At 42.1% G+C, this 26088-nt stretch overlaps 1 protein-coding gene across 5 annotated transcripts in view; it reads left to right on the top strand.

Moving 5' to 3' along the window:
• Positions 1 to 26088, top strand: part of LOC146317692 (zinc finger protein 521-like) — a 134178-nt gene that overhangs the window by 46003 nt on the left and 62087 nt on the right. For 4 of the 5 annotated variants that reach the window (XM_084731805.1, XM_084731802.1, XM_084731804.1 and 1 more), the window contains 3 exons: positions 10468 to 13973; positions 14288 to 14372; positions 14720 to 14752. In XM_084731805.1, coding sequence (XP_084587931.1) covers positions 10468 to 13973; positions 14288 to 14372; positions 14720 to 14752 — 3624 coding nt within the window. The remainder of the gene's footprint in view (positions 1 to 10467; positions 13974 to 14287; positions 14373 to 14719; positions 14753 to 26088) is intronic. The other variant, XM_084731803.1, reaches the window with a different exon arrangement.

The raw sequence follows: 26088 nt of genomic DNA, 5'->3' as shown, positions 1-26088 counted from the left end.
TAATAGAGCATCCAAGTAAACTCTTGCTCCATGAGGAAATATTAATAGAGTTGCAGTATATAGAAGTACAGCAGCATCTCTCATAGTGGCTGAGTGACTGAGTGACTGACTGGCTAGCTGACTGTCCACTGGGTCCTGCGCCTGGTCTGCCGCAGTGTTGAGGGAACAGCACACACACACACACACACAGAGGCTCCCCTGCCTATTGAAGCCCAGCCCAGCCCAGTCCCGCCTGGCCCAGCACTCCCTTAGAGCCAGTGCAGTGAGGCAGGCGGTGAAGGGCCATGCTGGGGGACAGATTGTCGTCCTCCTCTCTCCCCCTGGGAGGCTCACTGTGGCTGCTGGTCCAGCCAAGACCTGGGGAACAGCCTCCTTCCTGTTTGTGCTGTAGTCGTACCTGAAGTGGTCAACTGTCCTTCCTCTCCACACCAACCAGCCTCTCTGTTCTACAGGAGATGACACCATAACCACCACCACCGCTCTCCCACACACACAAACTGCTCCACCTACATCCTAAACACAGCTCGAACCAGCTTGCATTGCAGCAAAGCTTCATACTGGCTGCCTGTTTCAAACCTATGAATGAATACTGTATAACATACTGACTATATAAAATATTCCACTTTACTAAAATGTAGTTTTGTATTATTGTTAGTGTCTATTTAATTAATGTACATTTATTTATAATTTAAAAAACACTGCCTTGTATCAGCTAATGACACATGCTGTGAAGTGCATTTAATTTCCAATATGATTCACTTCTAATAATTGGAGTACTTCAAATAAAGCAAAATTCAACTGAAACATAAACATTAGTCCCCAGACCTACCCACTGCACACTGCATAGTAACCTGTTATGAACCCCACATTCACCTTTCTTAAATAATGATGTAATTAAATGTGACCCTTTTTTCTCTATTAAAAATACGGCTTAATTTTAAATGTAGCCAAACAAAGCACTCCTGACAATATAATTTCTTATCAACCCAGTCTCTTTGACCTTGTGCTGCCCTGAGATAACACTTGTGCCCTCTGATGTGTATACACAACAGGCAGGGCCAAACAAAAGGATACAAGACAACTTCCCTACAAATTTTATTTTTAAAAAAAAAGGGAAAAAAAAGGATCTGTAGTCCACCAAAGAAAATCTTGGTTGATTGAAATTATACCTACTCTTCAACCAATCCATTTGGCGATGGAGAAAAAAAATCTGCACTTTAACTCTATATTAATGAGAGTCGTAACATTCGCACAGTTTCTCTTGGCTGTTCTTCAAAATTACAGCATTAGTCCAACATCGCCCCAGCCTGTTGGAAATAATAATAATAAGAAGTGCTTTTTCGGAAACTCGCAAATTCCAAACTTCCAGTTCCAATTAAATCTACCATAACACATGAGGACTACAGGGAGATGAAAAAGGAGATGAGCAGATCTATCTGTCTGTTTGTCATTGTTCACAGAGACCCCAGTCTGCAGTGTTAGTGTGATAGTATTTCTTAAACGGTAAAATATGTCTAACAGCATCTTTGGTCATCAATATCTGGTGTTCAGTTTAAGCGTGTTGCAGTGACCTCAATGTAAAAGCATGCAGTAGTTACAGAGGATAAGAAATGTGTTGTCAGGCTTTCAGAGTTCAAACACTTATGGATTGTTACATGATGCTAATTTTGCATCAACATCCTCCTTCGTTTTAGAGGTCAGTCATTATTATTGTTTGTCATCATTAGTATATTTTTCAGCTTGTCCGTGTTGGTGGAAAGACATCAGTTGCAGCAGGGACACATCTCTGCGATAAGTAATGGAATTCCACTTTTCATTGTGTCTCACTATCATGGAAAGAAAAAGCCTAGTAAAGGATGACTGGCCGCCCTACTTTTCCTCCTCTGGCCTTCCATTTGTCTAACTTTCCTGGGACGCCACTGGGGCACTGTGATTTCTGGGACAGTGACCAAGTGCTCCTGTCTGAGCTGGGGGACGTGGGTAATGTGGACAAAGTAGTTGACAGTTTGCCGCTTCCCCATGGTTGAGAGACAGAGCCATGAGGGCCAGAATAATGGACACCCAGACCACAGAGTCAGGACAGCGCTTGATGTTCCAGCTCTTTGTGTCAGGCCCTGTGTGAAAAAATCCCCATTGACTGCAGTTTTTTGGGGGTTGTGTGTGTGTTCATTTTTCCTCCAAGTGTGTGTGTAAATGTGTTGTGTACATGTTGTTAGGCCAGAGTAACTCACAGCTACAGCACTGATGAAACCCCAGGAAGTGAATCCTTATTTCATCTGCTGTTTTTCTACCTTCGTTCACTAAAAGATAGCATCCTTGTTTGCTGCTGCTCTAGTCGTCTCACAACTCAACCCCTCCTTCTCATCCTGTAGCATAGTGGATTTGATTGATCTGTAGCAAGGGGGGGCAGGGACCTGACATTTCTCAGTGATGTGTAAAAAACATATTGTGTTTGCTAAGGAAAAAAAGAGGAAAAGAGGGAGACGGGCTGAGTATAAACACAGCACACACCCACACACCCACATAGACAATACTATGTACAGTATGTGACATGTATTAAATGATAAATAGCTGCTTCTTTAAAGGGATAGGGTGGATTATTTGAAGTGGGGTTGTATGAGGTAAGTCAGTGTATCAGTCAGTGCCCCCAGAGTGGAGATGCAAAGAGGAGTACCAGCACGTAAGCTAAGCAATAAACTGCTGTGGACAGGGTCAGCAGCAAAACCCAATTTAGCCACCTAAAAAAAGGCTCACTTAAAAAAAAATCAATATCAGTTTAAGTGCATTTTATATTTATAATATTTTCAGAGCATTACTTTGCTGTCAGACAAACTTTTCTGATTGGAAACTGCTGTTATATGAGCCAAATATCGCTCTCACCAACCTCCATAAGAGAACTCAGTAATTTTACTTTGCAGAACACACGAGTTACTGGTCTTCCGCTGCCTTAATCTGTCTGTTGGTTTGTGTTATTCAGTGTATTAAAAGGTTAGTTTGGATTCACCAAAGTCACACAGTATAACACAAACAAACCAACCGATCAAGGCAGTGGAAGACCAACAACTCCCATGTTCTGTGAGGTAAAAGTACTGATTTTGCCTGTGGAGTTTGGTTTGCAGTTTGGAGAGAGCGATATTTGGCTTACCTAACAGCAGCTTCTCATTGGAAAATGCTGTTTGATGCCAAAGTAAAGCAATGAAAATATTCTGACTATAGCACACACTTAAGCTGATACAGACTTTTTATGTTGCCCCTCTCTGTTTCTCTAAACTAGGGGAGTGTGGACTGGTATGTACTGTCATGATTCCACCATTTGATTTCAATTTTAAGGTCACGATTTGATCTGATTTTCCAATTTAAACATTTTTTTAGCACAGACAGCTATGCCATTGTTAAACTATCTAGTCTTGATTTTATATATCTCAACAGATCATTGGTTTTATGGCCTGACAAGTGTTGTTTACATTTTCAAATTCCTCTTTAAAAAGATAGTTGATATGGTATCAAGTCTCATAGAACAGCCAGTAAGCTTCGCTGTGTCGTCTTTAAAGTGTTGTTTTTTTCTTCAGACATGCTGGATGCAATAAGGCATGTAGACAAAAAAATACTGGTACAATTGCTGATTCTGGCATTGATTTCTATTAATGAAATTGACTAATGAAAAGCTCATTTTGATCAATTTTTGATTTAATATTTACATCCTGACACCCCTAATCTACAGTAGCTAATACACTCACTATCTCATACAACCCCACATCAAATAATCCAAACTATCCCTTTAAATGTTAAATAGCAGCTCTTTTAAATACCTCCACTTGTCTTTATTTGTGTGTATTAATCAGCCGCACAGTGCAAAAAGCCACGTCTAGCCACCTGGCACTTTTGTTGACAGCTACTGGGAATTATCAGTGTTTCATTTTGACTGGATTTGATGTCTTAAAACAGGGATGTAGCAGGACTACTGTGAGTAAAGCCCAGCACTGGGCCTCTTCCAATAGCTCTGTGTCCTCTGAGCTCTCGGTCCTGAATCAACTGAGTGATTTGTTCATCTGACTGGAATTAGTCCCAAAAAAATCGACCACCCCCTTTTTCTCCCTCTCTCAGTCAGGGAGAACGGAGTCTTAGCTAATGTAAAAACTTCTTTCACTACCTCCTCTATTAGATCTTAAGTGGTTGTGTCACAAACAGGGCCGTACATGATAGCGTGTTGTTCAGACACACATTGCTATTTGGGCATCAGAACAGGAAAAGCGTTGAGATGACACATGCATTGTCTCGTGGGAGAGGCTCACTACTTTTCCCAGTAACTGTAAAAAGATCCCCTCTCTGAATATGAAGTGGGGTCATGGTGTTACATCAGACAAGTTGTCAGCTTTTTGTTTATTCATTGAATCCCCAATCCCCAATGTGCCACAAATACACTCACACAAACACATCTCTTATGACAACCACTACGTACAGATCTCCGGTACAACACACAGGAAGATAAGGTTTTGGCGGCTGAAAGCATGGCCATGCTTTGCTTCACTAGAGTGGCTTTTGAACAAAGTCTAGCTCGCTATAGAAGCGGCAGATGACTGATAGCAAAAACACTTTTCTGATAAGATAAGGTCCTGGACCTGGATAAGAGTTTGGCTTCCTAAATAGAAGAGATGTACTATGTTGCTGTCAGGCAGTGATAAGCCATCTTGAACTGCTTCCAGGACCTCAGACACGAAGGTCCGGGCGCCAGCAGCGAGTTATTCCCAAATCACGGTCCCTGAAAGGTTTTGGGAGGGTGTATTACTGGATAAAAACAATAGAACAAATGCCTGTTTAGTAAGCTATGTTTAAGAGAGGGCTTTGTCAAAGTTTTGTCTCTGTTAAAAAAAGTAAGTAAGTAATTATGTAAGTAAAACTTTATGTAATGATTGCACTTTTCAAAATATATTTCAAAGTGCTTCCCAATACCACAAAACAACCGGATCCGTCTGAACTGAAATGAATACATTACAGAACACTTACCCATAGTACTTATCCATAGTCAGTGTATTAATTACAGTTTGAAGAAGCAGAGAGGGGCACCAGAATGAACACTAAACAATGGACTGTGAACAGGGTCAGCAACAAAACATATTTCTGCCACTTAAAAAGGCGGACCCATAAAACTCAGTATCAATTTACGTGTATGCTATATTTTGAGTATTTTCACCACCTTACTTTGCCTTTTTTGATGAGAAACTGCTGTTATATGAGCCAAATATTGCTCTCTCCAAAAGCAACCAAACTCAATAGGCAAAATCAGTCATTTTACCTTGCAGATCACAGGAGTGCACAGGAGTACTGCTGCCTCACTCTTTCAGTTTGTTTGTATTATTGCGTGACTTTGGTGTTTTAAAATGTTAGTTCTAAATCACTGAAGTCACACAATACCACATAGTAACTAACTGATCAAGACAGCAGCATACCAGCAACTCAAGTGTTCTGCACAGTAAAATGACTGATTTCGCACATGGAGTTTGGTTATAGCGATATTTGGCTTATAAAACGGCGGTTTCCCATCTGATTTTATTTAGATGGGTCTTTTTTTGGGTGTTTAAAATACATTTTGCTGCTGACCCTGTCCACAACAATACAATGCTGCATCTCAAGACTGGGGGAGTCCTGACTGCCACCTACTATAGGCAATAAACTGACCATGAATAAGTACCTCATACAACCCTGCTTAAAAAAATCCGAACTATCGCTTTAAGCATGGAAAGTTTTCCACTAAATCATCTACGATGAAAATTCTGCATATTGTGTGGTATTTTATGGCAAAAATGACTCTTTGCTTGAATACATCAGTTAAAATTGGCAAGACAGATGTGTGTCTGGGTTTCAGAGTAACAGAATACCTTTGCTGAGCACTGTCTGTGCATATAGATTTTTATGGTATTTTGGCAAAAGGCCATTTCTGTTCCAAGGGTTTCTTGCGGTATTTACGCTACTAAATGTAAAAACCAAACATCCTAGCTCTATTCCCAATGCATTCAACATGAGAGTTAATTATACTTTTTGTCTTTCTTTTTCATTTTTTGGCACATAAACATGATAGGCATTGAGGCTGTCTCTAAGTCCATTATCAGACACATACATTTTTGTTGTACACTTTTGCAACAAAAGGGGATTTAACTGGATTTGAATATGTATAACTCCACAAATCATATGTAGCCTTCCGTCTGATCTTGCACTCTGCTCACACTATGACAGAGCGGTATCTGTCCACAAAGAATACAATTGTAATAATTCTTTCCAAATTATGCATATCATTTAGTACTTAAAATTTAGAAACAATATTTGCCACCATATGTATTATAGTCCAAAGGGAAGCAATGTCATCAGGAAAATTAATGACTCGCTCTTTTAGAAATATATTTATATATCTCGGTAATTCTCAAATACATTAATTGCATAAATCAAAACTCTCTTCGGGGGGTTTGAAAGTTATGCGGCTGTGTACGGAAATGGCAAACTTACCTGTTCTCAGCATTGAGGATTTGTATTTGAACAGGAGTATTTACTCTGGGAAAGGGTGCTATAAATGAACATAGAGGAAGTAGTGCACAAAGAGTAATTCAGACTGGCTTGGAGGAAACTGAGATCTGCGTGTGAAGGGGGAATTTTTAGTGGTTTCTTTTGCCACAGAAGAAAAAATAAACACCAATTTGTTCATAGCTGTTTTAAATGTCTTTATACACTTACATATATGGATTCGTTGAACTTGACTTTTTGTTTAATTCCTTTAAGTTTTCATGCACTGTAGCTTATCTTATTAGTAAATATGGCTATGGCACATTTCATGCCATCCCCTATAGAAGCACTCCAAATGAGGTTGTTTTGTTCCATATAGGAGACATTTAAAAAGAGAAAGAGGGAGGGGGTAGGGACAGAACTCCCAGAGAGGGACAGGCCTTAAGATGGAGGTCTTCCTCCCAGGACGTGACAGGCTGTTGGCTGGAGGATGCTCAGGAAGGCCTTGGCAGACCAACAAAGACAGCCCTTCAGCTGCAGGGTGTAGTTTTTCAGGCCCCAGCATCCCCTTTGGCAGCAGCACAGAGAGTGCTGGCGTGCACAGGCCCCCGGCCCGAGAGACAGGGAAGTAAGGCCCGTTCTTTTATTTACTCAGGCTGCTGCTGAGGCCTGGGCATTTCTTGTCTGGGTGAAGAAGGAAAAAAACAAGTCTCTCTCTCTCTTTCCTCTTGAGGTCTCCTGAGGAAGATTGCTCTTTCATCTACAGTTGTTCACACACTTGTTTCGGCCATTGTGCTAGTATCTGTTTCTATGCTATGTGTGCACGTATGTCTGCACATGTATATGTTTGTTACTGTGAGGGAGTGTGCGGTGTGCGCACTCCTGCTCTTATGTGTGTGTATTACTGAGTGTGTGTGAGTAACACTGTAGTTAGTCTCTCTATGTGGGATAATTGCACCTGAAATGTACAGCTTCAACTCCAGATGCCCTAAAACAGATGTGATTCTTTCTGCTCTTTTAAAAAAAAAAATCAGGCATTTTGATGGCCATCACTGCAAAACAAAGGATTTACCGACTGCGTGTTTAGCAGAAGCTCTGCATTGTTGGTCCAACACACATACAAAATATTTCAAGGGATTAATTTTGGGTTGTATGAAGTACTCAGTAGTCAGTGTATTCACTAAATACCAGTCGGCATGCCCCCAGCAGCAAAAGGTCTTTTCCCAATTTAAAAAAGTCCCACCTAAAAACATCAATATCATTTGAGTATACACTGTATTTAGAATATTTACACAACTTTACTTCGCATCAGACAGTGTTTTCCAATGGGAAACCATCACTTTCTCCAAACCAACCAAATTCCATGAGTGAAATTTTACCTCACAGAACAATTTACGGCTGTCTGAGTTGAAACTCTCTTTTTTAAAACACCGAAGTCACACAGTAACACAACAAACCAGTCAAGGCAGCAATAGATCAACAGCTCCTGTGCTCCGCATGGTAAAATGACTGATTTTAACCATAGAGTTTGGAGATTTGCAGAGAGCAATATTTGGATTATCTAACATCGGTTTCTTGTCTGAAAAAGCTGTCTGATGGCAAAGTGGTGGAAATATTCTAAATCTAGCATAGACTTGAACTGATACTGATTTTTTTTTTTTCCTGTGGGGGCATGTCTACCAGTCTCTACTGTAGGTAATACACTGACTATTGATAAGTACCTCATACATCCCCACACTGAATGATCTGAACTATAAATTTATGTGCACTGGTATGATGATACATTGAGTATAGGTGCAACAGTTCATCTACAGGTGCAACTCAGCAGCATTATGTTCCATTTATGCCGTATTCTGCCAGTGAATCCCTATAAATTCTACACTCTGGACTTTTAATATTATGGCATCATTTTATTGTGAGGCAGCCTCTCTAATATTTCACAAACCTCATATTAACATAGCTATTTGCCCATCTAAACATGTTCATTCTGCTAGTTAAACTCAAGCAATGTTTGTGACTCCCACATGTCCCCCACAGATACGACTTTATGTATGTGTGTTATGAGTAAAGGCACTAAATAAATAATATACATCAAGCAAACAAACCAAAATAAAAAAAATGGAGTGAGGTTGTCCTGGCAGCTTAGTAATGTCTCAAGGCAAAGACGTCCTCATTTAGTACAGTAGAATTTAATTTAGCCTTGTATACAGGCCCATTTATTTGTTTGTTTTATACTATTGTCTCAAAGCCAATATGTTTGACTGTAAGGCATTGACTGGGGTCATTCTTCTTGCACTGTCTTCTTCTCCTATACCCTGGGAGGCAGTATGAGAGAGGGCAGATCCGCCCCCTCTGTGGAGGAGGGCATAGCACTGAGTCACCCATCCTCCCTCAAACCAGAGAGAGAGAAAACATTGAGACATGTACGAGAGATAAAGCAAGTAAATCAAGCAAGGTTCGCTCCTTGAGTGAGATGTGTGTGCAGAGTGGGCGCCTTGCCAGGGGTGGGAGGTTTCCGGGAGGGCCACGGTGTGGAGGTGGGCTCTCAATGTGCCGCTTTCAGCAGTTTGGAGGGGCAAGGGAATGGCCTCCGACCCCATCTGTTTCCTGAAGATAGGCCTGATGGGGGTAAGTGCTCAGAGAGGGCATGATATCCTGACAAAGGGCAGATCTCCCAGCAAAAACAACAGAAAGGGGGGAGAGAGAAAGGGAGACTAAGATTTGTCAGCTGAAGGGGAGTAACAGAGGTTGGATCCTGGAAAGAGCTTGTGCTTTTCCTTCGTCCCTCTCATAAATCTCTGCAGTTTCCTCTTGTTTTTCCCATTCTAAGTTTTGGCCTTTTGACACAGTTTTTTTTTCTGAAGGGGTTGGGATTACGTTGTTTTATTTAGGTAAGGAAGTTCACAGCACTTAGAATTCGGCAGCGGGAAGAAGTGGTCTGTAACCTTTTGAACTTGTGGAAAGTGGTGCTCTGTGTTTTCCATTCATATCGCTGTGCACTGAACCAGTGGAAAGGAATGTCGGCAAAGAAGCGATTTGAATAGGGACACATTAAAGTTATTGTAGAGCGAATGGCGTTCCCTGGTCATTCTCTGCACCTGCTTGTCCTTGAGTGAGATAGTTAGCCACCCGATTGTCTTCCCCTATCCGTTTCCCTGTCCCCTCCTTGCCCCCCTTCCCTGCATCAGCACATGGCACATTCATCCATCCAGTATCAGTTGCCTCACGGCTTCGTGCAAACCACACAGACAAATATGATAATAATGCATATTCTATAATCTGATATCTATTGAGTGATGCCCTGAAAGGCCCATGTTTCATGAAAATCATCTATTCTGTAGTGGAGGATTCCTAAAGGCTATGCATAGCTGTGGTCTAAATTGCACATTTAATCTTCTCTTTCCCACTCTCTCTCTCTTTTTTTCTCTTATCTTAAGGTCATTTCAAGGGCTCTTGTTTTTCAAAAATATTCTAGTAATTGTTCAGGAATAATAGAAATGTTCTAATTTACCTCATGCCGGGCTTACATCCTAAAGTACACAAATTGTCTTGTGTTGGCTTTAAATGTCAGAGAGATTGTGTTTTGAGTCACAGTGGGCTAAGCCATTACGTGGCCACATACAAGGTTAATTGTAGTAAAAGTATTTCCACTTATTCTCTTCCCTAATTATACTTAAAATTGCATATTTAAATGTAACTTTTTAGATAACACCTAAGGAGAGGTATTGTTTCTGCTGAAGAAAAAATTGTCCAAGTTGCAAAGTATTCTAAATTCATGCACCACAACCTTATAATTACTATGACAAATAACACCATGGTGGCCCACCTTTTCTATTCAAAAGAGTGAGACAAATGAGTTGCTAATGGAGTCCTACAAAACACTTCTCTCACTCACTTTCTCCTTCTCTCTCCGTCTTTTTCCCTCTGACTTGCCCTCTTTTCTCTCTTTTCCCCTCTTTCTGTCTTCTTCTCCAGACGGTGCTGATCTTGAGGATGACCCATCATGTTCTTGGCCAGCGTCATCTCCCTCCAGTAAGGATCAGACTTCTCCAGGACACTGTGAGGACTATGATTTTGGCGAGGAGGAAGGGGGCCCCGGGCTGCCGTACCCATGCCAGTTTTGCGACAAGTCCTTCAGCCGTCTAAGCTTTCTCAAGCGACACGAGCAGAGCCACGGTGACAAACTCCCTTTCAGCTGTACCTTTTGCAGCCGCCTGTTTAAGCACAAACGCAGCCGAGATCGACACGTGAAGCTACACACCGGTGACAAGAAGTACCACTGTGGAGAGTGTGACTCTGCCTTCTCCCGCAGTGATCACCTCAAAATCCACATGAAAACTCACGCCTCTAACAAACCCCACAAGTGCCCTGTGTGCCGCCGAGGCTTCCTCTCCTCCAGCTCTCTCCACGGCCACATGCAAGTACACGAAAGGGGCAAAGATGGCAGCAGCTCAAGCCTTTCTCGAGCTGATGAATGGAAACTGAAAGAAACTCGCAAATGCAGCCGTTGCGAGGAGGGCTTTGATGTCCCAGAGGACCTCCAGAGGCACATTGCGGAGTGCCACCCCGAGTGCTCACCATCTGAGGATGGAGGCTTGGGTGCCACCCTGCAGTGCATCTACTGCCATGAGCCCTTCAGTGACGAGGGCACCCTGCTGGCTCACATTGACCAGGCCCACAGCCGAGACAGGAAGGGCCACACCTGTGCTATCTGCTCTGAGCACTTTCTGTCTGTTGAGGACCTCTACGCTCACATGGACATCCACCAGCTCCCTGAATCTAGTAACCACAGCAACAGCCCTTCCTTGCTGACTGTGGGCTACACCTCTGTCTCTAGCACCACTCCTGACTCCAACCTCTCTGTCGATAGCTCCACAATGGTGGAGACAGCGCCACCTGTGCCCAAGACAAGAGGGAGGAGAAAGAGGGCTGCTCAGAATGCATCAGACATGGGAGGACGTTCCTCTAAACAGCCTAAAGTCTCCTACAGTTGCATATATTGCAACAAGCAAGTATTCTCCAGCTTGGCAGTGCTTCAGATTCACCTGCGAACCATGCATCTGGACAAGCCAGAGCAGGCTCACACTTGCCAGTTTTGTTTGGAGGTTCTGCCGTCTTTACTAAATCTAAATGAACATCTTAAGCAGGTGCACAATGCAGAAGACCATGCTGCCCTGTTAGCCAGCTTGCCTGATGCCCTTCTTCAGTGCAACTTCTGCACTGAGGTATTGAGTGACCTCAACGCCCTCCAGGAACACATCCGCTGCTCCCATGGGTTCCCCAGTCCTGTGGCCAAGGAAAGCAATGCCTTCTTCTGTCCCCAGTGCTTCATGGGGTTCCTGACAGAGGCTACCTTGGAGGAGCATGTTCGTCAGACTCACTGTGATGGGGGAAGCTTGCGCTTTGACTCCCCCTTGGCTGTAACTCCCAAGGAGTCTATAGTGGAGGTGTACTCCTGTTCGTACTGCACCAACTCTCCAATATTCAACAGTGTTCTGAAGCTCAACAAACACATCAAGGAGAACCACAAGAACATTCCACTGGCACTGAACTACATCAACAATGGAAAGAAATCCCTACGTACTCTCAGCCCCTCTTCTCCAATATCTGTGGAACAAACTGCCGTGCTGAAACAAGGCAGTTCACGCAATACCAGTGAGTTTATATGTAACCAGTGTGGAGCGAAGTATACCAGCTTAGACCTGTTCCAGACTCACCTAAAAACTCATCTGGATGGTCTGCAGCCTCAACTCACCTGCCCACAGTGCAACAAAGAGTTTCCCAACCAAGAGTCCCTGCTGAAGCATGTGACAATTCACTTTACTATTACCTCCACGTATTACATCTGTGAGAGCTGTGACAAGCAGTTCACCTCAGTGGATGACCTGCAGAAACACCTACTTGACATGCATACCTTTGTGTTCTTTCGTTGCACTCTGTGTCAGGAGGTTTTTGACTCGAAAGTGTCTACCCAGCTCCACCTGGCTGTAAAGCACAGCAACGAGAAAAAGGTGTATCGCTGCACCTCCTGCAACTGGGACTTCAGACATGAGACTGACCTACAGCTACACGTCAAACACAGTCATCTGGAAAACCAGGGCCGTGCCCACCGCTGCATTTTTTGTGGAGAGTCCTTCGGCACGGAGGTGGAGCTGCAGTGCCACATCACCACCCACAGCAAGAAGTATAACTGTCGCTTCTGCAGTAAGGCCTTCCATGCCATTGTCCTTCTGGAGAAGCATCTGAGGGAGAAACACTGTGTGTTTGATGGAAAGGCACAGAATTGTGGTGCTAACGGCTCGACTATAAGTGGTGCAGATGGCCAGCCTAAAGAAGATGCTGAGCTACAGGGTCTCCTGACCAACAGCCATGGTCCAGGGGCAGCAGGAGGATCTGTGGTGGAGTCCCAGAACAGCCATGATGGCAGTGAGGAAGAGGTGGACACTGCAGAGCCCATGTATGGGTGTGACATCTGTGGGGCATCGTATACCATGGAGTCACTCCTCACTAACCACCAGTTGAGGGACCACAACATACACCCTGGTGAGAGTGCCATGGTAAAACGGAAAGCTGAAATGATCAAGGGCAACCACAAGTGCAATGTCTGCTCTCGCACCTTCTTCTCTGAGGCTGGGCTGAGGGAACATATGCAGACCCACCTTGGGCCTGTCAAACACTATATGTGTCCCATCTGTGGGGAGCGCTTCCCTTCCTTGCTCACCCTGACTGAGCACAAGGTCACTCATAGCAAGAGTCTGGACACAGGCAGCTGCCGCATTTGTAAGATGCCACTGCAGAGCGAAGAGGACTTCCTGGAGCATTGCCAGATGCACCCTGACCTGAGGAACTCCCTGACAGGTTTCCGCTGCGTGGTGTGCATGCAGACAGTCACCTCCACATTGGAGCTCAAGATTCATGGTACCTTCCACATGCAAAAGACGGGAACGATGTCCGCCAACCAACCTGTTGGCCGCAGCAATGTCATCTCTCATAACCAGCAGCAACACCATATCCAAAAACCTTTCAAATGCGCCTCTTGTCTGAAAGACTTCCGGTCCAGACAAGACCTGGTGAAGCTGGACATCAATGGACTGCCTTACGGACTTTGTGCGTCCTGCGTGACAGCAGCTGGTTCCAAAAGCTCCAGCCCAACAGTAAATGGAGGAAGGCAACAACAGCAGCAGGGCGGAGCTACCACTCCAGCGACAACTACAGCCACATGGGTCCAAGGGGAGAGTCTCAGCCCCGGAGATGGGAAAAGCAAAGCTGTCTCTTCGTCCTCTTCATCCTCTTCCACATCCTCATCATCTGCTGCCAAGACACGATGCTCCAGCTGTAATGTGAAGTTTGAGTCCGAAGCAGAGCTGCAAAACCATATCCAGACAGTGCATCGGGAACCGGCAGGAGACAGCAACAGTGGGCAGCTCAAGACCCCCCAGGTGTCCCCCATGCCCAGAGCAAGTCCTTCACAAACTGAAGAGGTATTGTTAATCAGTCTTGTATTTAATCCCAAGTTGCTGATTTTTCATCTTCTGCAATGTGTAACAATAAGCAGATTTTAAAATATTACATGAAGAACCAGAGGCAAAACATGAAATGCCTTGAAACTGCATCTTCATGTAGACACAATGTCAGAATTTCAATCAATCAAAATTCATAAGAAAACATGTTAAGGTTCACAAATTGTTCTCTCTTGCTATGTTAAATTGGTAAAATGAATGATATCTAGTTTGTAATATTCATTTTGATCCAAATTTGACCATAACAATCCATTTCCTCTTGGTCTTATTTGCAGAAGAAGACATACCAGTGCATCAAATGTCAGATGGTGTTCTACAGTGAATGGGACATCCAAGTTCATGTGGCCAACCACATGCTGGGTAGGAGATAACTCTTTGTTTCATTCATTATGGTCTCTGTTGCACTCCTGGAGCAAAGTCATAAAAAACAGTACATGTGTAATATCTTTGTAAATATGTTTTTCTACATTTCCCAGAGTATTTTTACAATGTAGTGTAAATTTAATCAATTTGGCTTTAGGTGTGTGATGATTTTGTATGACCGTCATCTATATAATATATAAATCAATGAGGAAAATTCACCCAATTTGACAAGTATTTGATCATTTGAAATACATTTCAGACATAGTGCTTTCTTTTAAAGGTGAATCACATACTAAGGACTGATGTGATATATGTAATGAAATATTTGACCCTGTCTCATTCAGGCTCACAAGTATCTGGATCACATCACCAAATAGGTGGAATTATTTTAATATTTTGACCATCAACTGCATCCCCAGTGTTGTGCATTTATAAACCCATCATCTTCATTTCCCCATGCATGTGAATGGTATAATATAGTACGTGTGCATGCTTGTGGAGCACAATCTCTCCACTTCAAACCACTCTATATGACGGTAGTTTGAAGTAGTAGAATTATATGGATTATTGACAGATTCTAATACCAAAACTGATTTAATTCAAAATTTTAAATATTATTCCACAGTGTTTTGAAAAATCTCCACATTGCTACTGTACATGATTTTGTTTGTTTGTTTATTGTGCCTCTTAAGTCTGTTCAGATGACTGAGATCTGAACACAACATTTGGCAATAATACTTTCATGCTGTCTGCATTTAATGACGTCAAATCAACTGAAAAAATGGATATTTGATTTTTACAACATCGTGTAACAGAAAATTATTCCAAATTACTCATGTTCTTTCACAAGATTCCTAAACAAAGAGTGCTGGTGTAAGACTAACCTCCACAAAACGTCTTTACTTTTGGTTGTCATTTGTATGCAGGCAGAATAATTTGTAGAGAACAGACAATTGGAAAACAGGTTTTCTTGCCTGCAGTAAGTAGGCGTCTGAATTCCGGTCTCACGTTCCTTTATTCATTCATTTATTCAGCTCGTTTGGCGGCTCTTTCATTACACTGCATTATCTGTTGTCTTCAGTGGGAGAGAGACTCATTGATCTGGAACCAAACCGCCTCTCTGTTTGGGACACGCTTCTAGGCGCAGGTGAATTTAAACACGGTGGGCAATTCTATCAGGACCGGTAGGCAATTCTATCAGGGACCCACTGTTTGTGCATAAACAATCAGAAGCATGTGATTTGTGATTTTGATGCTTCGGTGTATTTGCAAAGGAGAGAGACGAGCCGAGAGTGTGTAGGTGTGTATTTTGTATTCATCTTTGCGATCTGCTCACCCACTATTCTACTGGGGGTGCCTAATACAGTACCATGCCAGCATTAGTCCTTTCTCTCGCAAAGGCAGGCACGGAGCACACTGGGAGGGTAGAAAACAAACCCCCCTACTGGTTATTTTATGTCTGTCAGCCGCACAAGCACACAGTTCCCCCATAATAGTGGAATTCAGACAGCTTAAGATAACAGGAGGATAGGTGATTGGGTTATTGTCTGATGTCTTACTTCTCTGATATGCCGTTGCTTTGTATTCAACATGATCACGGGTTTCATCAGACTCCTCAAAAGGGTTTCTGTTAGATGCATTTGTTTTGTGATCTCTAAAATATGGAGAAAACAAAACTCATTGTAATGAAAATTTGATAGAAAGATGAAGTTATCTAGAAGTGACTGCACAAACAAAAAGGAAACTTAATCAAATAAAAAAGACAATAAAATATGTTTAAAGGAGAAATCTGTAATATATTTACTGTACTATTTTTTGCCTATTTTATTTTAATTAGAGTTCAAATTATTGCTGAACATTCGCTGAATGAGTAAGGGCCTGTTTATGAGTCATTGATAATCTTTTAGAAGGAGCAGATGTGTATTACGGTTAAACTGAGCAATGTGTTAATAGAAATAGGCAGTCATTGAACTCAAGTATTTTATGAGTAGTGGGCTTTTGTTTTCAGGATAACATTGACAGACAATTTAAAGCCGGTCAACATGCAGCAAGGGACTCACTGTCTCTTGTTTTTGTCAAATCACAATGTTGCGCTCATCTTATGCTCCTGCAGTGACCGTAGATTGTATTTAATAGGGCTTAATATACCGTCTTTGGTTACAGTTGCTATTTTGACTGCAGTACTCAATTTTTAAAGTGCAGTTGTTACATATTGCTCCTTTAACTGAAGGAATATAAATAAAAACATCTGCGCCAAGTTAGTTGATCTTATTGTTTTATATAGTTTCTCACTACAGAATGGGGTTAAATTCAATTCAGCCTGCAATCACTGCAAAGCCAATTTGGGCCAAAAAACACAGAAAAAAATACTAATTTGGAAAAGCTCTAAATACCTTCTCTACTGAAAAAAGGGACACTTTCTCCTTTTAATGGCCATCTGCACAGGAGAGGGGAAACAGGGGGCTGGGGTCATCTCCGCTCAGCTGTCAGCGTTATTAGCGTAGGTAATGGAGCAGACGCTGGATTCATAGGGGTGTTGTTTTCATCCATGCCCCGCTCCATGGTGTCAGTTCACACTGATAACTCTATATATAGTGATGTGCCGTGACATAACCATAGTGCTAAGTGTATGGAACAACAAAACCTGAGCCTGTCTCACCCAGACGAGTCCATATTAGCTCCCTTTGTAATACAATAGTCTCCCTAAACCAAGTGCACTCAGCCTCCACTCTCACCTCCTCGTGGATGCCTCCTCTGTACTCCTGCCAGCACATTTTGATGCATGGATATTACTCTCAGACGATGACGGTCCTGCTTCAGACATAAAGCGCGGCTCCGCTGCCCAGCTACTCAACATTTACTGTGATAATAGAGGTAAATGAAAAGGAAGGAGGTGGCCGTGGGTGCAGAAGGGTGTGTTGCAGACCAGCCCCAGCCAAGCCTGTGAACGGCCCCACGTGTTTTAAGATGGAGGCCGCAGCCTGCTAGGGCCCAGATGGATCAGTACACATTTGCTGTACAGCTGGTCGCTCTGTTTGGGGACCTGGTGTGATACTCCTATGGAGAAAAAAATGATATCGCCACCATCCAAGGAGCAATTTAATAGCAGGCCAGAAGACAGCTGGCCACTCTTTAGTTTAGAGTTTTTTTGGCATGGCTCACTTACAGAATTGAGGGTGTCCGATTTTTCTCCAGAGACACACAGATTTATACAGCTTTCAGCTGCTGCAGTCACTATCAAACCTTTTTTATTTCTATTTTTCTTTCAGATTAGAAAACAAATCTGTCAGTTCAATTTGCTATCTTGATGTGCATTAAATTCAATTGGAAAATAAATTTAAAATCACAGCACTTTCACAAAGTCGTCTGCTTTTTTAAAGAGGACCTTTGAAGGTCTTTCATTGACACAAAAGCCTGTTTGGTTTTATCAGCATGCCATCATGCCACCCCATTGCTTCACTTTGACCCCACTGTAAACTATGACATTTGGAGCCTCATGGGGGGCACGTTTGGCCCATTTATCGCACTGTTTCAAATGTCCCTGTGTGGATTTTCAGAGCCCCGACATGTTTTGAAGCACAGGCTCTGTCTTAAAGGGTTTTAAAGGTGAAAAGGGTTTTTGCTTTCCTGTTATATCTGCTTTCAATCCAATTCTCATCTCACTCCTGTCCATTCCAAGCAGCGACTGCCAAGGTGGCAGAGCTCAGAAGGACAATTGTAAACAAACAAACCAAAAACCACATCCCAGAAAAGTGTTTTTTGGGGTCACCTCTACAGATTTTTTGGGATGGTGACAGCACTGAGCTCGAAGCCAAGTCAGGGAGGAGCCTTCTCGCACAGAGAGGAGCCGGTGGCCTGGTCGGCCCAGGCAGAGGGGGGCACTGGAGGGGTGGAAAGGTTCGGGGGCGGAGAGGGAAAGGCACATTTGCTGTACAGCTGGCCGCTCTGTGTGAAGCAGGCACTGTGGGCCGTTACAGAGCTGGAGAGGAGAGCGAGTGAGAGGCCTTTAGCTCTCCTCTAGTTTCTCCTCCTCCTCTCTGTTCTCTGTGTCTCTCCTTTCCCCCTCTGTCTGTCCACCATCTCTCGCTATCCAGCTCTCACATTTTCATATTAACCGCGCTCCAACCTGGCAAAACACACTGCATTGGCTGTTAGTGGGGGAACAGACAGGAGGCACACTGTAACAGTATTTGAAGCTGAAAGCCTTGTTTTGTTTCTTGCTAAGGGCCGCAAATTATCCTCGACACATATCCTCTTGTCTTAGGCCCCTTGAGCAACTTGGCCAGTGTATGCTGATTACATGGTCTCCATCACTGTCTCTGCCCTGGTGGAAACACATTTACTACTACATTAAGTGTTTTTTTTTTCCTCCTGGTGCATAAACAGAATATGGTATTCTCGTTTTTTGTTTCTTTTCCTATAATCCTCTTTGATTAGGTGTGTCTGATGGTGTTCCCTCAGTTTCTGGGACTCATTAATGGAGCGCATACACATGTAATCTGCTAAGAAACATGGCCAAACAATCCTCATTTGACTCCTAGGGGGCTGGATCAGAGTCAGAACTCAAGACAGAGTAATGGCAGACAAGAGAAGATGTTTGGTTGATACAAGTAGGTACACTGCAGCCATTCAGCTACTCACATATTATTTGGGCTACAAAATGCAACAAATTCAATGTCAAATTATTTTTGTCAAGTTATTTTTTTTTTTATTTTTACATTTTTGGTTTGGTTTTGGCAACAAAAATACTTGGTTAGATTTAGGTAACAAAAGTACTCGTGGTTTGGTGTTAATAGTTGCAAATAGCATTGTTAGCTCTGGACACCTGGATGCATGGCTCTGCTATGCTAGGCTGTAAACACCTGGGAGTCCAACACAGTTTCTGAAAGTCTAAGGTGATGTGTTTAAATAGATTGTTTTGTCAGACAAAAACCCAAAGATATTCAGTTTATAATGAATGGAGAAAAGCAGGAAATCTCAGCATTCTCTGCCATTTTTGCATGAAAAAGTACTTTAACCATTAATCAATTATCAAAATAGTTGAATAGTTAAATTCTTTTTTACCACTCCCCCATTTGGGCAAGTGAGTTGCCAGATATACTTGCCCAACATGGCATTTTAGACGCCCCAAGCAAATGGCAATCCCTGTTCTTGTGCCCAGCAACTTGGGAAACTGGAGCATCCAAGGAGCATATGAATGCAGCATTAATTCAAATTGTTTGCGCTACCACAAGTAAAATCACAGACTTGAAAAATTTCTCCTTATTACAAGTGCTTTACTACTACATAGTGTTTTGTTTTTTTTCCTCCTGGTGCATAAACAGAATATGGTTTTCTCATTCTTTTGTTTCTTTTCCTATAATCCTCTTTGATTAGATGTGTCTGATGGTGTTCCCTCAGTTTCTGGGACTCATTCATAGAGCACATACACATGTAATCTGCTAACAAACATGGCCAAACACTCCTCATTTGACTCCTAGGGGGCTGGATCAGAGTCAGAACTCAATAGACAACACGGCACAGGAACAGGATCAATCTTATGAAATAAATAAGAGAACAGGCTTGGACCAGCCAGTGGAAACAAAGGAAACCATGCGTGCCCTATACTGAGTGTGATATCTGCCTGCTTTTATTAATTGGTGATTAATAACGCCTCTCTGTTCGTTAGCGCAGTCACCTCCCGTGCAGCCAAGTGTGTTGCTGCTAATATGCAATTATGCGCACCTTACTGCTCGTTACATTATACCGCTCCCTGACTAATGTGGCGTCCATGAGGAGAATAGAAAACAGAGTGTGCTGCAAAAAAAAAGAAGCTATCAATAAGATTCTCACATTCGCTGTGTTACCTACCTGTCTGGATGGAAAACAAAAAAAAAAAAAAGAAGTTTCTTACAAATTCCTCAATGTAACCAGGAGACTGCATTAAAAGTTTTACAGCATTGCAGAGACTGTTTTGCTCTTCCTGGTGTTTTTGTTGTAAAGCAGAGGTAATTGACATCACCATGGGGATGCTCTGTTGCTAGGCCAGACAAGCTCAGTCTGATGTGGTCCTTATCTATTGATTTTCCTGACATTTCCCCACACTTCACAGACTAGGCCAACATGTGAGAAAATATCTGATGCTCTCAGTTCATACAGCCTGTTTGTACAAACTCGGAGCGAAGACTTGCTGCCCCTTACTGCATTGCAATTGGTGGGTGGATGTCACCATGGTGATTTGAGGGCAAATTCCTCCCTGCGATTGGTTGAACTGCGCTCATTTGTTGAGTTAATCATTCTAAAGCGTAGATTACAACTACAATACAGTGGAAACAGCTCATAGTGATCACAGATACAGTGATAAACTGCTTACAAGAGCTAAAAAAAACTTCAGACAGAATCATTCCTGCACACATGCTGTTTAAATAATTTGCTTATAGTCATTAACGACTTTTCATACATGTCAACAATTTTTTAAAAAAGTTAAATGACAGTCATGTTATATATAGTACTATATTATTGTAAAGTAAGTACATTTACACATCTGAGAGCTAATATAGAACTATATCAATTACTAGCCAGCCTCACAGCCCATCAAAGTGCGGTAAACAGGAAAAGAGAAATTTGACTGAGGTTCCTTTGGGTACATACAGTCGCTTGCTCAACTGTTATAGGAGCACAGAGCAAACAGGGGCAGGACTTAGTACGGGTCAATTAGATGGTAATCTGCATGAGAAATAAAAAATAATAACCAATAATAATCAAATGCGTGTAATGATAAATTCAACCCAGAATTATTCCAGCGTACACTAATTCAGATTCATATAAATCCTACATTTTTTCTTTGAATTGAAAGACATCATCTAATGATGGATTCACTGGTGTACTTTCAAAATCCTCCCCTGCAAGTGTAGTTGGGTACCTGGGCGACCTGAATAAAAGTAGGCTCTTCCTGTGCTTCTGGCTATGTTTTATTGATATACAGGAGGGATGTCTCCTTTAGAGTGTTAATGCCAACCCTTGTTCTGAAGTGAAGCCCATAAATACTGGATGATCAGAATTAACCTCTGCATTACTCCACCTCCCCATGGTCTCTGAGATGTCACCAAGGCCGTGGGTGCACGCGCACCCCTGGTCTGATGGGGTTGCTTAGCAGTCTGACTGGAGGGGGGCTTATGGGAGAAGTGCAAACAGACAGTCCTGCCTTGGTAAAGGTCAGAGCTGCAACCTACACCTCTCAAATCCCAGCCTGGCCCTGATGGGACCAGGGTTCCAGGCGTGCCTAGAGATGCTTGTGGTGAGGGGAATTGCTCAGAGAGTGAAGTGGTGCGCTACCGCTGAACTGCATTGCTTTTAGAGGTTGTCAGCACCAATAGTAGTGTGACAGATCTGATCTAACTTTGTGTAGTGGCTCTTACTTGGTGTGTTCGTGGAATGACATGCACGCAGGGACACCAGTAGCTATCATGCGCTACTAAATAGGAAAGAGTTCCAATGATGTTCTCGAAATTGTTGTTAAGTAGGCTTCATAGGCGTAGAGAGGTTTGTTTAAGACGACAAACAGAGCACACGAAAAAGTTTTAGCTCTCTTTACGGAGTGCAATGTTGGTTTTCCAAAGTACCATGTAACGAATGACTATCCTCATCGAACTTTGGCTGTGTGAATGGCAGACAGGGGAGGAGAGGGGAGGGGGATAGGGTTCTGAAAGGCCCCCCAGCGTCAAAGCCTTAATAATCATGTGAGCAGCGCTGGACTTCATTACCCTCCTGTTCGACAGGCCGAGTGCCAGCCTGGATTGCTGGCTGGCTGTGGCAAGGTCAACGGCGGAGGAAAAACCAGTTACTGTGTTACTCTGGAGCGGAATGGAGAGGGGCGGCCATCTGTCAGCTCAGGCCTGCCATACCCGCAGAGCAAATGGACACGGGCGGCCAGAGGAGAGGCCACAGACACCCATAGAGCTAAACCCAGTGAGCATAACACTGAGGCATGGACACGGATCCAGCCAAAGAGATGGGCCTTGATACCACTAAAACACATATATACACACACATTGCGGCGAAGATAAGGCTATCTCCAAGAAATTTGGCAGGAGGTTGTGTGTGTTTATGCATGTTTGTTTTTAGTGTCAGCGCACTATTGGGCCCCTACTGTTTTAAGTCCAGATGGCAAACCATTTGATAAAAAGTTGATAAAAGTTTTGCTCGGCTTGCCAACGGTAAATGTTTTAATCATAGCGTTCTTTTATGAGGACAAACTCCTTGTGAGCGAAGGTGCAGAAAATGTCATCATTGCCTTTAAAGGAGAAATATTCGATATACTTAGTGTACTAAATCACAAAATAACCATGATATGTTATCAGAGATTATGTGAACGCGCTCACTTGAAATACAGCCAGCATATTCTCATTTCTCAGTTTTGGAATGATTGGTTTTATTTGCCCGTTTCACCAGTTTGAATTAATGCAGAATATTTGCTGTATTAACTGTCTGTTTATGAGTCGTAGGAAATCATCGTTAATCTTTTAGAAGGAGTAGATGTTTATAACTTTAACACAAGCTAAATTTTATGGAGCAAGGCAGGCGTTCAGTGAATGCCAACTCCAGAGTGTATCTTCAGAGCAGTTTGCTTTTGTTTTTGGGACAAGGGGCTCGGCTTTATATTGACACACAATTTTAAACAGTTGATCAACTCACAGTGTAGGACTCCAGTCATCGCTTGTTATTGTCCAGCCTGCAAGCAACCTGCCTGAGCCTCAGTTTAGGGAGGAGGAGGCAGGAAAACAACTCTCTTCAACCTATCGCTCCAACTTGCTATTTACACTAGGGACTTACATATTTCTCCTTTTTTTTAATATTTTACATGGACAGGCAAGTTAGGGATGTAGTGAAAACAACATGTTTTCTTTTTAACGACAACGCCGCCCATTATATACCCTCAGATGTCATGCTCTTTCACATCAAGCCTCTAGTTTTAGTGTTTCACCTTGCTGGCTGTTTGTCGGCGTCTGAGTCGCACCGACCCTGTCTGTGAGGACCTTTACGATGCCCTCTGGCCAAAGTGGAAGAACCCTGTGGAATGTTCCAAAGCTCTCTAATAGGTTTCAGGTGCTGCGGGCCACCGGCCAGCCCCCCACCATCACCCCACTCTGTGTGTCTTGTGTGATAGGACTCCCTGCTCAACAGTCAAAGCACCGCCATTTCTCCTCTAAAAGAGAGAGGGCAGAGCCACGAAATGGATACCCGTTATTGTTTACTGTAAAACCTTTTTTCGTCTCTTTACGATAGTCAGTTATTTACTCGCTTTGAGGGTTGTGCATCTCCTCTAACTGAAGATTTATAACATTTAAATACAGGTCAAATAGAAGAAGAGGTGGCAACAGTACTCCCATTCTTTACTCAAGTAGAAGTACAGATATTTGTATAAACAAGACTCAGGTTCAACTTCTTTTCTCAGATAAAAGTGGAAAAAGTAGCCCTCTGGAAGATATTTCTACTGGCTGTTGGCCAGCTGAGTCTCTCTCTCGTCTGTTTTGTCTTGTTACATTTCTTGTGCATGATATCCATTGATGCATACACCAAGGAATTTCTATGTGTTATTATCCCGTACATTTAGGTTGAAATTGGTCTTGATGTTAAGAAGGCAGCACACAATGGTGCAAAATAAAAATAATCAGTAATTCCCCTTGTTTTGAAAATGTGAGGAGTAGAGTTGAGAAGTAACAAAGTATAAATACTTCATTACTGTACTTAAGTACTTAAGATTCTTTAGGTATTTGCATATTTATTTTTTGGATTTTCTTTTTACTTTTACTGCTTACAATTTCAAAACATTCTTGTTACTTTAGTTTTGAATGCTAAAAAACATAGTTTAATGACTTTGTGAAGTAACATGGGATCATGGGAGTTGTTATCTTTATGGTTAAAAACAACCATCTTAACTGATAAAAATCTATATGATGGGACTCAGGCAGAAATCATGTTCATGGACAAGATCAGATTTTATTCACATACATTTAGTCACATGCGCCAGCTTTCTTCCTCACTTTCTTCCTTGCTAGTTGCTGTAACCTTCAGGAAAACACAGGTTACAGCAACTAGCAATTTCTGGGAAGAAACACACCATTACCTTGAGCAAATTAAGGATTTGTCTGCATTTGGACATTGTTTGGAATATTTGGAATATTCTAAGTACACAGCACAGCAAAATACATAACATATGTCTAGTGTTTTTAGAAATGTTATATATTATAGCTTTAAGGCATTTGAAGGGGTTGATTATTTTTTATTTTTTTAATTTTGCATCATTGTGTGCCCCTTTCCCAACATCGAGACCAATTTGAACCTAAATGGAGGGGACAATAACACATAGAAAAGACAATTCCTTGGTGTAGCCATCAATGCATATCACACATGACAGACAAAAAAGACATATCAAGATGAAACATACAAGAGAAGAAGATCTGACTGTGGAGAAAAGGTGGACTTCAGTGAACTTTGCGCAGAAACAGCCAGTAGAGATGCCCTTCACATGGATGCTTTAAATTTTTACTTGTACATTTCAAAGCCTGTACTTTCACTTGAGTAAATAATATGTGTACTTTTGCTACGTCTCCCTCCAACTGAAAATTGTAACATATAAATACAAGTCAAATCAAAGTGTAGCACTTTCACTTACACATATGGTCGAAGTTTAAGGCAGAAATGCAATTTGCATCTCTAGCATCCCCACAACTCAGCATAGCTTAAGTTCCTCCTTGTTTTCCTCCGACCCCCCCGGCTCGAGCGTCAACGTGCTCCGGAAAACAGGGAGATGGTCCTGGGCGATTCCCCCCACATTAATGGAAATCACACAGGAACTCCCTGGATGAAAGCTTTATTAGTTATTAAGGTTTAATGTTGATATCGGTGCTTATATGTTTACTGGAGTGCACGGTGCTGCTGCTGATGTGGAATTGTCAGAGAGGTGCAGATTTAGTAAGGAATTAGTGTACACCCAGGATTTAATTAAGGGGATCTATTTCCATCTTGTTAGAAAGAGATAATGTGAGTACTTCATGCATCATAGGTTACCATATTAAATGCTGCTTCCTGTAACAGCATTATATCCACTACAGTAGTGCTTGTAGATTAAAGAAAGGAGGCAACTCTATGTATTTGTCTGGAAGAACTGCAGCTTAAAGGAGAAATCTGTAATATATTTACTGTAATAAATCATAAACTTACCATGATATATCATCAGATATGAATTAAACAGGTTAAACTGAAATATACCATAAACCCTAATAAGTTTGCAATACTTTCAAAAATCAGCAATCGAGTTTGAGTTCATAAACTCAAAAGAAAAAAGTAAGTTGGAGGTTATCAAAGCTTTAATATTTGGATTACATGTTGTACTTTATGATTAAGCTTAAATTGAAATTATTGATTAAGCCAACTCAAATATGTTCAGTAAATGCAACTCAGAATTTTCATTTACCTCTCTCATTTCATTGTTAACAGAACTGAATTATTAACTTAATAACTTAACGTTTTTAAATTAGTAGAAATTTTAAATTTTCACAACTATTACAATTAATTAACTTGGTGTCCTCTGGCCTGTAACTTGTGTCATTGTTTGCAAATTAATGCTGAATGTCCACTGAATGAGTAAGTGTCTGTTTATGAGTCATAGGAAATCATTAATAATCTTTTTGAAGGTGTTGGTGTTTTTTAACGGTTTTAACGGGTCTGCCAG

This window comes from Lutjanus erythropterus, chromosome 12 (assembly GCF_056507025.1).
Source record: "Lutjanus erythropterus isolate fLutEry1 chromosome 12, fLutEry1.hap2, whole genome shotgun sequence".
Lineage (NCBI taxonomy): Eukaryota > Metazoa > Chordata > Actinopteri > Lutjaniformes > Lutjanidae > Lutjanus > Lutjanus erythropterus.
This window is presented reverse-complemented; position numbering and strand designations above follow the sequence as displayed.